Source organism: Heterodontus francisci, chromosome 5 (assembly GCF_036365525.1).
Source record: "Heterodontus francisci isolate sHetFra1 chromosome 5, sHetFra1.hap1, whole genome shotgun sequence".
Classification (NCBI taxonomy): domain Eukaryota; kingdom Metazoa; phylum Chordata; class Chondrichthyes; order Heterodontiformes; family Heterodontidae; genus Heterodontus; species Heterodontus francisci.
This window is the reverse complement of record NC_090375.1, coordinates 122,539,085-122,552,697: the sequence shown is the minus strand read 5'-3', so window position 1 is coordinate 122,552,697 and position 13,613 is coordinate 122,539,085. Positions and strand designations below refer to the sequence as shown.

The 13,613-nt window shown below is 40.6% G+C and overlaps 1 protein-coding gene across 10 annotated transcripts in view; it reads right to left on the bottom strand.

Annotated features, from left to right (window-relative positions):
• The window catches only part of LOC137370030 (ATP-binding cassette sub-family C member 9-like), a 363,176-nt gene that overhangs the window by 278,692 nt on the left and 70,871 nt on the right, over positions 1–13,613 (bottom strand). For all 10 annotated transcript variants that reach the window (XM_068032031.1, XM_068032023.1, XM_068032028.1 and 7 more), the window contains 5 exons: positions 10,409–10,481; positions 9,758–9,814; positions 9,472–9,657; positions 4,749–4,901; positions 1,562–1,717 (listed from right to left, as the gene is read on the bottom strand). In XM_068032031.1, coding sequence (XP_067888132.1) covers positions 1,562–1,717; positions 4,749–4,901; positions 9,472–9,657; positions 9,758–9,814; positions 10,409–10,481 — 625 coding nt within the window. The remainder of the gene's footprint in view (positions 1–1,561; positions 1,718–4,748; positions 4,902–9,471; positions 9,658–9,757; positions 9,815–10,408; positions 10,482–13,613) is intronic.

The window sequence follows — 13,613 nt, the reverse complement described above, 5'->3', positions numbered from 1 at the left end:
GAAGATTTAAATGAGTATAGGCCCAACCTTTCCTCATAAGACAAACCCCTCATGCCAAGGATCAGCCTAGTGAATCTTCTCTGAACTGCTTCCAATGCAAGTATGTCCCTCCTTAAATAAGGTGACCAAAACTGTACACAGTACTCTAGGTGGGGTCTCACCAATGCCCTGTACAGTTGTAACAAGACTTCCCTACTTTTATACTCCATCCCCTTACAATAAAGGCCAACATTCCATTTGCCTTCCTAATTACTTGCTGTACGTGCATGCTGACTTTTTATGATTCGTGTACAAGGATACCCAGGTCCCTCTGCACTGCAGCAATCTGCAGTCTCTCTCCATTTAAATATTATTCTTCTTTTCTATTCTTCCTGCCAAAGTGGGCAAGCTCACATTTTCCCATATTATGCTCCATCTGCCAAATTTTGTGCACTTAACCTACCTATAATCCCTTTACAGATTCTTTGCATCCTCCTCACAAATTGCTTTCCTACCTATCTTTGTATTGTCAGCAAATTTGGTCCCTTCATCCAAGTCATTAATATAGATTGTAAATAATGAAGCCCCAGCACTGATCCCTGTGGCACCTCACTAGTTACAATTTTCCATCCTGAAAATGACCCATTTATTCTGACTCTCTGTTTCCTGCTAGTTAGCCAGTCCTCTATCTATGCTAATATACTGCCCCCAACACCATGAGCTCTTGTCTTGTGTAGTAACCTTTGATTGGGCACCTTACTGAATGCCTTTTGGAAATCCAAGTACACTACAGCCACTGGTTCCCTTTATCCACCCTGCTAATTACATCCTCAAAGAACTCTAATAAATTTATCAAACACAATTTTCCTTTCACAAAACCATGTTGACTCTATTGTATTATTATTTTCTAGATCTCCTGCTACTACCTCTTTAATAATGGACTCAAACGTTTTCCCAACGATAGACATTAGGCTAACTGGCCTAGTTTCTAGGTTTCTGTCTCCCTTCTTTCTTGAAGAGAGGGGTTACCTTTGTGGTTTTCCAGTCTGCTGGGACCTTGTCAGAATCTCAGGAATTTTGAAAGATTACAACCAGTGCATCCACTATCTCTGCAGCCACTTCTTTTAAGATCCTCGGATGTAGGCCATCAGGTCCAAGGGACTTGTCAGCCTTTAGTCCCATTAGTATTCCCATTATTTTTTCTCTAGTGATCGTGATTGTTTTAAGTTCCTCCCTCCCTTTTGTCTTCTGATTTTGCACTATTCCTGGGAATTTTTTGTGTCTTCTACTGTGAAGACTGATACAAAATACTTTTTCAAAATCTCTGCCATTTCCTCGTTTCCCATTATTAATTCCCCAGTCTCACCCTCTAAGGGACCAATACTCACTTTAGCTACTCGTTTCCTTTTTATATATTTGTAGAAGCTTTTACTGTCTATTTTTATATTTATATAACTATATATACTTAAGTAACCCAAAGGAGGAAAAGGTCACTTTATGGAATTTCAGGTGATTAACTTTATACATTGATTTTATGAAAGCACAAAAATATGTTCTTTTAGCTTTCATAAAGTTAACATACCTGTATCGGAATTGCAATAATATAGTATCCCATAAATGCGATCATCATTATTTGAAAAGTATCCACTGACATGTGATTGATAATCTGGCCCACTGTCAGATGGTCCCCACTGAAGATCCACATAGGCAGTGACAAAGTTTTCAAGTAAATCATTGTCTAAGGAAATAAATGGAAACACACTGATGTTACTGATGAAAGGTAGCTCACATTTACTACGGTATTTATGTTACACCCACTTCTATCATAGAATCATAGAAAGTTTACAGCACAGAAAGAGGTCCCTGACAGTATGAATGGAAGTTACAGCTTAAGTAAACAGCACATTGCACTTTTTAATCAAAGCATAACCATGAAAGCAAAATAACAGGGCCAATACGTGCAAGGAGGTGGGGAGGAAGCCAGGGCGCGTCAACAGCCGGGAAATCCAGAAATGCCTGGAAAGCAGAGGTCCACCTGAATTCAATTAAAGGAAATTAGAATTTTTTATTCCATTTGCTGCCTGATAGCCAGCCACATTAAAGACTGGTTGGCTGTCAGATGGGAAAGACTGTTACAACACAGCAGCTGAAGACCACTGGAAAAACTGGGGAAATTTGGGTTGGGGAGAGGCTGTGATCAGATCACGATTGGGGATGGAAGAGCGAGGCAGAGGTAAACAGCGGAGGTGGAAGGCAGAGGCAGAGGTCAGATCACAGTGGAGGGTTGGGTTGGAAAATTGTCAGGAGGGTGGCTCAGATTGCAGTGGAGGGTAGGGTCTAAAGATTGCCAGGAGAGTGGCACATTAGCTTGCGGGATGGTGGGAAGAGCACTTCTATTCCTCCTGGTCCACAAGCAATGCTGGAAAAGCACTTATCTGCTGGATCTGAGAGTCCTCGCCTACCTTTAGCTGCTGTGTTTCCTGAGCCCTGGTTAACCCAACCCACAGTTGGTAAATCTAAATGGCTGCTAAATTACGAGCCATACAACCTCATTTAAATATTATAACTATCAACTCACTCTGCAAAGCAGGTTACTTATCAACTCCAAAATTGCCCCCATTAAACCGTAAGTAGGCGCATTTGTGTTGGTTGCCCCTTTTTTCAAATTTCTGCCATCATGGGCGTTTGAAATTACTTCCAAAGGGTCTGTTCAAATGCAAATCCTGAATTTCAGTTGGAGGCTAATTTTCAGCTCCTTTGCTTGTATCTTTTGAGCTATCCATGTTTTCAAAGAAAGTGGAGACAGAACATTCAGAAAACTTTGTATCCACGAAAAGGCCAATGAGACCTTGTACTTGTGCAGAAATACAGATGACAATGTTTTTACAGAAGGGTGAACAGGTCTATCAGACAGCCCCAAATCTTAAATAACTCTTGGTCAACCTAGTGAAGAGGTAATCCACGACTTGTAGGCATGAAGAGAGATAACTGAGTGCAACCACCACTAAGTTCTCAACTGTGATTCACTGGATCAGCCAGACTGCAGCTAGAATGACAGAACACTCACTTTTTGATATAGCAAATCGCTCTAGCATTAACTACCCATATGCATATTAGTTTGCTGTATATTAATGCCTGGAAAAGCTCTAAAGCTAACTCAGCTGCCTCCAATTCCAGAAAGTAGATATGCCACATGACCTGTTCCATTTGTGTCAAGTCAAGACCCTTGAAGAGCTGTATCCCATCCTGCTAGGAATAGAGAAATTACCATCAGCAGCTGTGGGGGGGATATTTCTAATAAGTGAGTTTTTTTATTCATTCATGGGGTGTGGCTGTCGCTGGCCAGGCCAGCATTTATTGCACATCCCTAATTGCCCTTGAGAATGTGGTGGTGAGCCACATCAGTTCTTGAACTGCTGCAATCCTTGGGGTGTAGGTACACCCACAGTGCTATTAGGAAGGGAGTTCCAGGATTTTGACCCAACGATAGTGAAGGAACGGCGATATAGTTCCAAGTCAGGATGGTGTGTGGCTTGGAGGGAAACTTGAAGGTGGTGGTGTTCCCATGCATCTGCTGTCCTTGTCCTTCTAGGTGGTAGAGGTCGCGGGTTTGGAAGAAATGAGAGAAACTGGTTATGAGATTGCTTTTTGGCTGCATAGGAGTAGGAATCTTTTTAGCTCTCCAGTCACAAGACAATCCTCTGGACATACTGCCTAAGTAATTTGCGTGACCACTATAAACCTTTTTGGCTGAAGGAAATGGTTTAGAATTCCAAGGTCTCAACACTGGCCTTCAGAGTGCATAAAATGAATTGATTTTGAAAAATATTACCAATCTGTGTCGTGCCCAATACAGATTTAATACCAAAAAGCATCTATCCATTGAGAAGGAAAAGAGAATAGGAAGGGAACATGAGAACAGGGGTAAACCACTCAGCCCCTCAAGCCTGCCATTCAGTAGACCATGGCTGATCTATGTATAAACTTCAGATAACCACACGGTTCTGTAACCCTCAATATACCCTTGCCCAAAAAAAAAATCTATCAGCCCCAGTTTTGAAGTTTTCAATTTACATAGCCACAACAGCTTTTTTTTTGGGGGGGGGGGGGGGGGGGAAGCGTGTTCCAGACTTCCATGACCCTTTGTGAGAAGGAGTGCTTTCTGACATCACCCCTGAATGGTCTAGCTCTTTAAGACCCCCTTGTTCAGGACTCCCCCACCACAGGAAGTAGTTTCACCCCATCTACACGAACAAATGCTTTAATCATTTTAAACACCTTAAATTATAACCCCTTAATATTGTATATTCAAGGGAATACAAGTCTAGTCTAGACAGAAACTTGACTTCACAATTTAACCCTTTTATCTGTGGTAGTATAATTCCGGTACTACACCCCCTCTAAGGGAAAAGAGAAGAGGAAGGGAGGCAAGAGAAGAGGAAACAGAGGAAAGAACAGGGAAAGGATGAAAGAACGAATGGTAGAGTGAAATCAAGGTTCAGGCTCCCGATTGCTGTCCAATAACATCTGTTGAATATGCATGAGTTAGATGTCAAAAGAGGATAGGATCAGGTCCCCCCCTCCACAGCTGAGTGGCCTACAAACTGTCTAGACTCTGTCTGAAGAATGACAACTTTGGTGAGACATAAATCATCACTGAGCTTCCATAGAATCAGATCCTTGGAGGAAGTCAACACCTTTAGGAGAGACAATGGGATTAAAATTGCCTTAAAAGGGGAGGGAGGAAGAAAGAAAAAAAGGCACCTTACCTGCAGAGCTGTTTTTATGTGTATTCCTTCCCGGATAACAATGTAATATGATATCTGTAAGCAAAGGTTCTGAAGGAGCACTGTACAAAGCATCAAGAACGCCAATATGTATCCATTACTAGTAAATTCCCAGAAACTCACAAAATGTATTCCCTGTATAAAGTGAGGATATAGAACAATATTAATTGGACTATTAAAGATGTCCAATGCCTTTTCACAAGTACATACATAATTTATGCAAATCAACTTTATTTTCTATAGTCAGTCAGTCTTTGCACCCTTATATCTGCTTGATTATCATCAGTAAATGTGAACAAGTCATTCAAGATTCCTCCACAGAATGCTGGTGCACTGCATTATAAACCATTAGTTCCCATGCTCAGTAGATAAATACACAGGCACTCATAGTAACAGGAAGATAAGAGGCAATATTTGAAATAGCACCAGCAAACTGACAGCATCAACACTGCCACTCGTTTGACCCAACCTTAGCACTGCACAAAAAACACAGGAACAATGCTTAAGTATCTCAATTTGCACCACAGGGTTTAAACTTGTTTTGGAAAAAAAATTGGAAAATTTGTTTTCACGTTTCTTGGATAATAATTCCATGCAGGACAGGATAAATGGAGTTTTCAACAATTTTCAGAAGGAGGCACGTCACACTGGTGATGGAACTATAGCTGATCAATCAGATCAGCAATAAGAGTTATTGCTTCTGAATTACTTGCTTAGATGATAGATAAGGGCAGCATGAAAACTTTTAACTTTCTTTCAAAAAATTGCCTAACCAGTGTCCAGAAAGCTCTACTTCAATCACTAAATGCCCAGAAAAAAAAAAGTGGAACTATTGCAGAGTGCCGTGCAAGTATCTGGGGTCCAAAATGGGCATCACAAAGTTGAACTCTGCAGTGCACCATTCCACGCAGGAGTGAGCACAAAGCAATATTGGTCCCAGCATTCAATAGGCACTTCCAGCAGCTGCCTGCAATAAATGCAGGCATTTTATAAATATGATAATAAGGGCCCTCCAATTAAATCAGGCCCTTTTGTTACTTCGGTATCCGTGCATGCCATGAAATGTCACTTCCTTAACTCGCCCAGCTGGAACAATCGGCAATCTGCTTTCACAAGTGATATTTAAAGGGATCCTCACCGCCATTAAGTCTCTGGTTAGTTGTAGGCTTCTAGGTTGCTTTTGGGTGTTTTGGCAAGTATTTGTCTTTTAAATACTTTTGCAGAGTGAGTTTATGGAGGACAAGTATTGTTTCACAGAATTTGATTGTTCTAAATTACTGAACGAGGGAATGCTGCTGGATGTACCATTGAGGTCACTGAACTCCTTCCTGCATTGTAGCCTTGTCCTGGGGCAATACTTCTGGTATTGATGTGCTCCACTACCTCTGCCCACTCATGCCAGGCAGCTTGTGTAGATATCACCTAGCGAACAGAAGGTGTCTCTCCATGGCAGAAAAGCACCCTTCCACTGCTACCCTCTGTCTTCTATGACAGAGCCAGTTCTGTATCCATCTTGCCAGCTCACCTCTGATCCCATGTGACTTCACCTTTTGCACCAGTCTGCCATGAGGGACCTTGTCAAAGGCTTTACTGAAGTCCATATAGATAACATCCACTGCCCTTCCTTCATCAATCATCTTTGTCACTTCCTCAAAAAATACAATCAAATTAGTGGGACACGACCTCCCCTTCACAAAACCATGCTGCCTCTCGTCATTGAGTGTATTCAAGACTGAGATCGATAGATTTCTACATATTAAAAACATCAAGGGATAGTGCAGGAAAATGGTGCTGAAGTAGATGATCAGCTACGATATCACTGAATGGCAGAGCGGGCTCGAAGGGCTGAAAGGCCTACTCCTGCTCCTAGTTCTTATGTTCTATAAGCTTGGTGTTGTTGTCACGCACACAAGAAGTGCGATGATACAATAATCATGAACAAAATCTGATGAGTTATAAAAACTAACTGTCTTTTACAAAATGAACCTTCTGTTTAGATTTTTTTTTTAGATTTAGAGATACAGCACTGAAACAAGCCCTTCGGCCCACCAAGTCTGTGCCAACCATTAACCACCCATTTATACTAATCCTACACTAATCCCATATTCCTACCACATCCTCACCTGTCCCTATATTCCCCTACCACCTACCTATACTAGGGGCAATTTATAATGGCCAATTTGCCTATCAACCTGCTAGTCTTTTAGCTGTGGGAGGAAACCGGAGCGCCCGGAGGAAACCCACGCAGACACAGGGAGAACTTGCAAACTCCACACTGGCAGTACCCAGAATTGAACCCGGGTCACTGGAGCTGTGTGGCTGCGGTGCTAACCACTGCGCCACTGTGCCGCCCATTTAAAAAGTGAACAATGTACTCCAAAATGGCCACTGAAGAAAAACACTTGGCCTTTGTGGATTCAAACTGTCTGACAGGGCCAAAGGAAAAATCTTCAAAACTAAGATGTGTCAATTGCACCCATCCTAAAACATTCCAGAATTGAAAGTCTTCTTCTGAAACAAAGAAGATGTGAAGTAGCCACGTCCTGGGCCATTGGGCAATCCCCATGGATAAGAGACCACAGCGTCTCATACTAGGTGAGAAGTAACACTGCTTGACCTTTAAAAAATGAGCCTAGAGAAAGAGAAGGAAAAGCAACATCCATAAACTTGTTTTCCAGCAAACAAGAATGCACTTGCCCTGTTGCAGAATCCTGCATCTACACTAGATAGCAGTGAATTCGAAGTGATCCACCGTCCTCAATTGAGCTTTCAATCAAGTGAGAAATCTACCATCATCTCAGGCCTGCACCTAACAAGAACTTGATTTTCAAGAGAATTCAATAGTTTTATTGTGACCTCCCTTCTCCTTTTCTCTCTCTATCTATCTCTTCATGTGTGTGTGTGTGTGTGTGTGCGCGCGCACGTGCACGTGGGTACGTATGTGTGCAAATGAATACGCGAGTGGATGCAGTTGCGACAATTTTGGGATAAGGCATATTGATCAATAAAAAATTGATTTTCTGTTTGAAATCTACAAGAAAACCTGACGCTGTTTATTTGACAAACAAAACACCAAAGGGGTTAAACCCTTATAACAAAACACACTTGCTGCAGTCACATCTCACCACACACCTACCAAAGGAAAGATGGCCATAACAGTTGTCAAATTACTACTCACTCTACGTTTTGCTAATCTACATTTCACAGAGAGGTACATATCACCATTTACTGCCCTCTCGCCAAAAGGAGAGTTGGCACTTCAGCCTTTGGCACACGAGATCCATTCAATACGGTGGAAATATTTTCCTTTGCCCAAGGAGGAGCATCACACCATAATATCGGAGTCCTGACTGAGAACCAGAATGATTCATTGAAAAAAATTTGATCAACACCAACAGCAGATACACAAAATAAATGGAATGTTTCACAGGTGGCATCAAGTTCGGAAATTCAAGTGTATAATATGTATTTAAAATCTTGAGTTTCAGACTTGGCTATACTGGAAAAAGTACTGGCCACTGAAACTGAAGTATATAAATCAAGCACGGTCCGATTTCAATCTCTGGACATTCAGCTCATCTCAGCTAGGGTGCTGTATGAGGCCTATAATAGGCTTCAATACCTTTGGCCAAGAAGCCCATAGCTAGGGACTCCTACCAGAAAATATGCATTTAGAAGTTGGGTGAGGCCAAGATTAAGCCCAGCTCTTACCTCCACACTCAACTATTCCAATGCTCTCCTTGTTATTGTATATTAATTGTATTGAATTGTATGCAGGTGGTGGGCATTAACTGGGGATTCACTTGAGCCCCTATAAATAGATATAGACTGAAACTGTGGTTGTTGGGTTAGAAGGTGCATGCTTTTAAAAAGTAACTGTAAACAAATATAAAAGTGTATAGCGATTGGCTCCAGTTCTATCCTTCACCAATTGGCTTTCTGGAATAGAACACTCCTGGCCAGCCTCTCATCTTTCACGCTCAATAAACACAAGTTCATCCAAATTCTGTTGCCCGTATCCTAACTCGCACTGACCCATTCACCCAGCACCACTGGACTCGCTGATCTAATTGGCTCCCATCTATCAAAGTCTCAATTTAAAAATTTTCATCCCCATGTTCAAATCTTTCCATGGCTTCGCTGTTCTTTATCTCTGTAGCCACTTTCAGCCCTACAACCCCCTGAGAACTCTGCATTTCTTCAACTCTGGCCTCTTGTGCATCCCATACTTCCTTTGTACCACCACTGGTGGTTGTGCCTTCAACTGTCTAACCCCTAAGCTTTGGAATTCTCTTACCAAAAAAGAGGTCGTAGACCTTCTTGAGCTTTTTTTTTTTTAACAACTAAGTGGTTTGTTATGCCATGCCATAGGGTATTTAAGTCAATCACATGGTGTGGGATTGGAGGCAGCTGTACATCAGACCAGTAGGGGTGGTAAGTTTACTTCCATAAAGGACAACAAAGAAAGGTTCAGTTATTATAACAATCCATAGCTTTCAGGGACATTTTTCTCACCACAACTCACAAAATACCAGATTCATTTAACTCAATTTTACAACTTACTGTGCTGGGAATTAAACTCTCAACCTCTGAGTTGCTAGCCCTGTACATAACCACTGTATTACCATGCCCTGCATCTGGGTCACAAGGCCAGATTCACAATTGTAGGTATGGTTAACACCGAAAAACATACAAGTATCCTTACCTTCTCAGATTCTTTTGGCTCAGCAGCCACAAATCTAAGAATACCATCAATGCAGAATGGCCCAACTAATCCTGCCAGATCACCCATAATCTTCAAAAATGCTGCTATCAGGAAAGGCCTCCCAAAAGCCTTGAAATAAACCTTTCCCAGATCTCGCAAGCCTGCTGTTCCTGAAGGTTTATTTTCCTAAAATTGATAATAAATATTAATTTAAGTGCATTGTCCTCTCCTACAAAAAGTCCACACAATTATCTAGATTCCAAGGATTTCATACAAGCTTACTTACATTTTGCTTATCATAATACATCTTTAATAAATCAAAATTTTTCTGTGCAGTTTCTGCCTAAAAGAAGAAAATACAAATATAAGATTGGGCAATTTTAAAGTTTAGATTGCCAACACCACATTTACACTCTCAGAAAAAATGGCCTTTGATCCGCACCTAAAGCCTGCAGGGTAGGGAGCAGGGGCAGGAATATGGGCAGAAAAATTAACATTAAATAATCAACGTTGTCAGATAAAAAGAAAAAAGTTCTAATTTCACTTGTGGATAACATTTCAAAATTTCTGTTTACCTTTTTTGTTTTAAATGCTTCAGAATTTACATTTTTACCAATAGAATTCCTTCTGACAAGAATGATACATTCAAAGGATGGAGCTAACAAAATAGTTAGCAAAGTATGTTATAATCATTTATAATAGAAAAAAAATGAAATTGACTATAGCACTTTGGATTATTAAAGGCCAAAAACGGCCAGGTTTCTCTAAAGTACTTTAACTTGCCTGGAATCACATGTTTGCACCAACTTCAGTAGATTTTTTAAAAAACTGCTCATTGTTCTTACATAAGGTGCGTAGAATTCCAGTTTTGTAATATACATGAACCTTTTCCAGAAGTCCACATTCTAACAAGTAAAAGTATTAACCAATAAACAACCTGAGGGAGTTTTCCTAGAACTTCCATCTTAATTGGTTCCCGATAACCACTTTTTAAAAGCCATGAAATCCACCTAGGCAATAAAACAGAAGGCACTGTTGTAATGAATGTAAACAGAGAAAGCTCTCACAAACAGTAAATTAGATAAATCACCAGTTACTTGGCTTTTGGTAGTGTTGGGTGCTGCAGGAATGTTGGCCAGGATACCAGGAAAACTTCTTGCTCTTCTTTAAAGAGTTCAACGGGATATTTTACATCCTCCAGAACAGACAGACAGGACCTCTATGTAATGCCTCATCCAAATGATTGCTCCTCTGGTAATGCAATATTGACTCAGTATTGTAATGCAGTATTTGATCAGTATTGCGCTGAACTAGCAGTCTAATTATTGCTAAGACCTGCAGTGGGCTTGAATCCATAATCTTCTGACTCAAAAGCGAGAGCAAAGACTTGCCTTTTATGTAATAATCTGGTTTGCTATGATGCAGTTGACCCTACAACTGCGAAAATAGAAATTCATTTGGATTTGATCTAGGATCTAGTGTTCGCTTCTGAATAAGCCAACATAGATTCTTGAGACTTACTAGATATAGTGCAAAAATGTTACATATTCAGTCTCTACTAAATTAGCTGCAGTCTGGGTGCTAAAATTAGCCCCAGCTAATTGGGTTTGGAAGGATAACAAAAAAAGTCAGTCAGGGTCCTGCTCCTGATCATTATCCAGTTTACAACATATGGATGATAGATAAGAAGAGCATTAAGCTTGGCTGGAACACCCTTCTCAGTCAAATAGTGTGCAACATTTACAGTCTGGGAATAGACATGAATAATGACCACCTGGACAATATACAAGAAAGTTGCCATCACACTTGGAACTGTACTACAGTATGAAATAGCACCTTCAGGTGAGGAAGAAAACTGGAACTAAAGTTAAAAGGCAACTCAAAATGATATGTTACTTGAGCTGAAAGTATTCAGAAAGTTGGCAATGTACAGAAGAAAATTTTGAAGCACATGCCTGGAGCTAAACTGTTTAAGCTTTAAGCTAATGCTATTATCTTAAATAAAACGCTGCTTTATTTCCATTTAGACTTTCCACCTTTTTGTGGAGGTTGGCTTTCACTACTGAACTTCTGCTGGACAAACCTAAAACTTGATGGTAACCACTGGTACCCTTTTGTTCTTCTTTCCCCCACCCCCCTTTCACTTGCTCAAAACCGATTACATTTTCTAGCCTTTGCCAATTCTGATGAAAGGTAATCAAACTGAAACATTAACTCAGTTTTTCTCTCCACAGCTGCTGCCTGACCTGCTGAGTATTTCAAGCATTTTCTGTTTTGGTACAGAAATAAAGTTGCTTAATCAACTGGAAAGTTGAGAAGTCAAAGAAAGTGGGTTGTACTAGACTATGTAGTGTTGTACTAACAACTTCAAACCAAGTATCTGAACAAATCAGACCACCACTTATGGATGAATTTTTCAATAGCGTGATCCCAGCAGCAAGTCTTGATTGCCAGGGGCACATATTGGAATATCACACAACCGTATCCTATGATTTTGCATCCGTTTTAATTATCCTTTAATGTTTTCTAGAATTGATTATACTGCAATTCATAAAATATCTAAAATTTCAACAGTTCATGTAAAAATAAAATCCCTTGCCATAACCTGAACATATTGCCTCTCCTCAACCTTCCTATCAAAATGCATCACTTTACATTTAAACTTAATTTTACCAGTCTTTGTCCTCCTACTTTACTACATTTCCAAATTTCATATCATCTATAAACTTTGAAATTATACCCTGTCATTAATGCCAGTTCATTTATATATAATCAAACGGACCAGATAATGACCCTTGGGGAACACAACTGTATACATCCCTCCAGTCTGAAAAACAGCTGCTTTCCACTACTCTCTGTCCCTTTGCCAAATGTGCATCCATGTTACCACTGTCCCGTTAATTCCCTGGGTTCTAATTTTGTTAACAAGTCTATTATGTGGTACTTTGTCAAACCCCTTTTGAAAGTCCAATTACACAACATCAACCACACTACCCTCATCAACCCTCTCCTCTTCCAAAATACTGTACAGGACTGAAGAAATAGAAAATATCATAGTTTAAAAGTATTGCTGCACAAAACTACTCCAAAAGAATATTTTTACTTGCAATAAAATTAAAATGGACTGAAAAATCTAAAATGAATAGTGTATTTTTACCAGTCAAAAATTACTCGTCTTATACCTTTTTGGCCTCCAATCACTTTAGTTACTCTTTGTCTTCTCAGGTCATTGAATTCTAGTCAACTTACAACATTTCTCCAAAACTCTTACCCCTTGAGATAAACTGAACAATGGAAAATTGTAATTTCGCAATCCAGAAATCTATTTAATACAGCAAGAGTTGGTGCCGAATGTTTGGGAGGGTACTGGGTTTGTGACTAGACAAAAAAGAAAGGATTTGCATTTATATAGTGCCTTTCATGAACTCAGGACATCCCAAAATGCTTTACAGCCAGCATCTTTGAAGTGTAGTCACTGTTGTAATGATGGGAAATGGGATGGCCAATTTTCACACAGCAAGATCCCACAAACAACAGTGATATACCTAACAAGATAATTACTTTAGTTATGTTGGTTGAGAGACAAATTGAGGAGAGCGCCTATGCTTTTCTTTGAATATTGAATATGCCAGGGGAACTCCAAGGGTGGAATTTTATGCTGGCGGTGGGGGGTCTCGATGTCAGGGGAAATCAATGCCGTGATCCACCGCGTTGCCTCTTATACGGTAGAACTACTTAATTTAGTGCCAATCAGGCACTAAACTTGACAGCGGACGATTTAGGACCCTGTTGCTGGAAGTCCCGGCCTTGCAGAGCTGCTGGCGAATCAGAAGCTGGCAGCTGCAGCACCACCATGGAGGCGGCAGCTGCTGCTGTAGCTGCAGCAACCAGACACTGAGGAGTGCAACGGGAACCAGGCTCAAGGTAGTTCACATGACTAACCTGATGGGCAACCTGAGTTTTTTGAATTTGCGCAAACAGTTTGGGCAGAAAGACTGTTTGCTCCTGGACTGAGACGATCTCTCTCTTGTCTGCTCCCATCTCTTTCTCACAAGCCTCTGAATCCACTGAAGACACATGAACCCCAAGACAGAAAAGTCTCCGACAGCCAACAGTTTAAGAAGAATATTGGGCCCCAACAA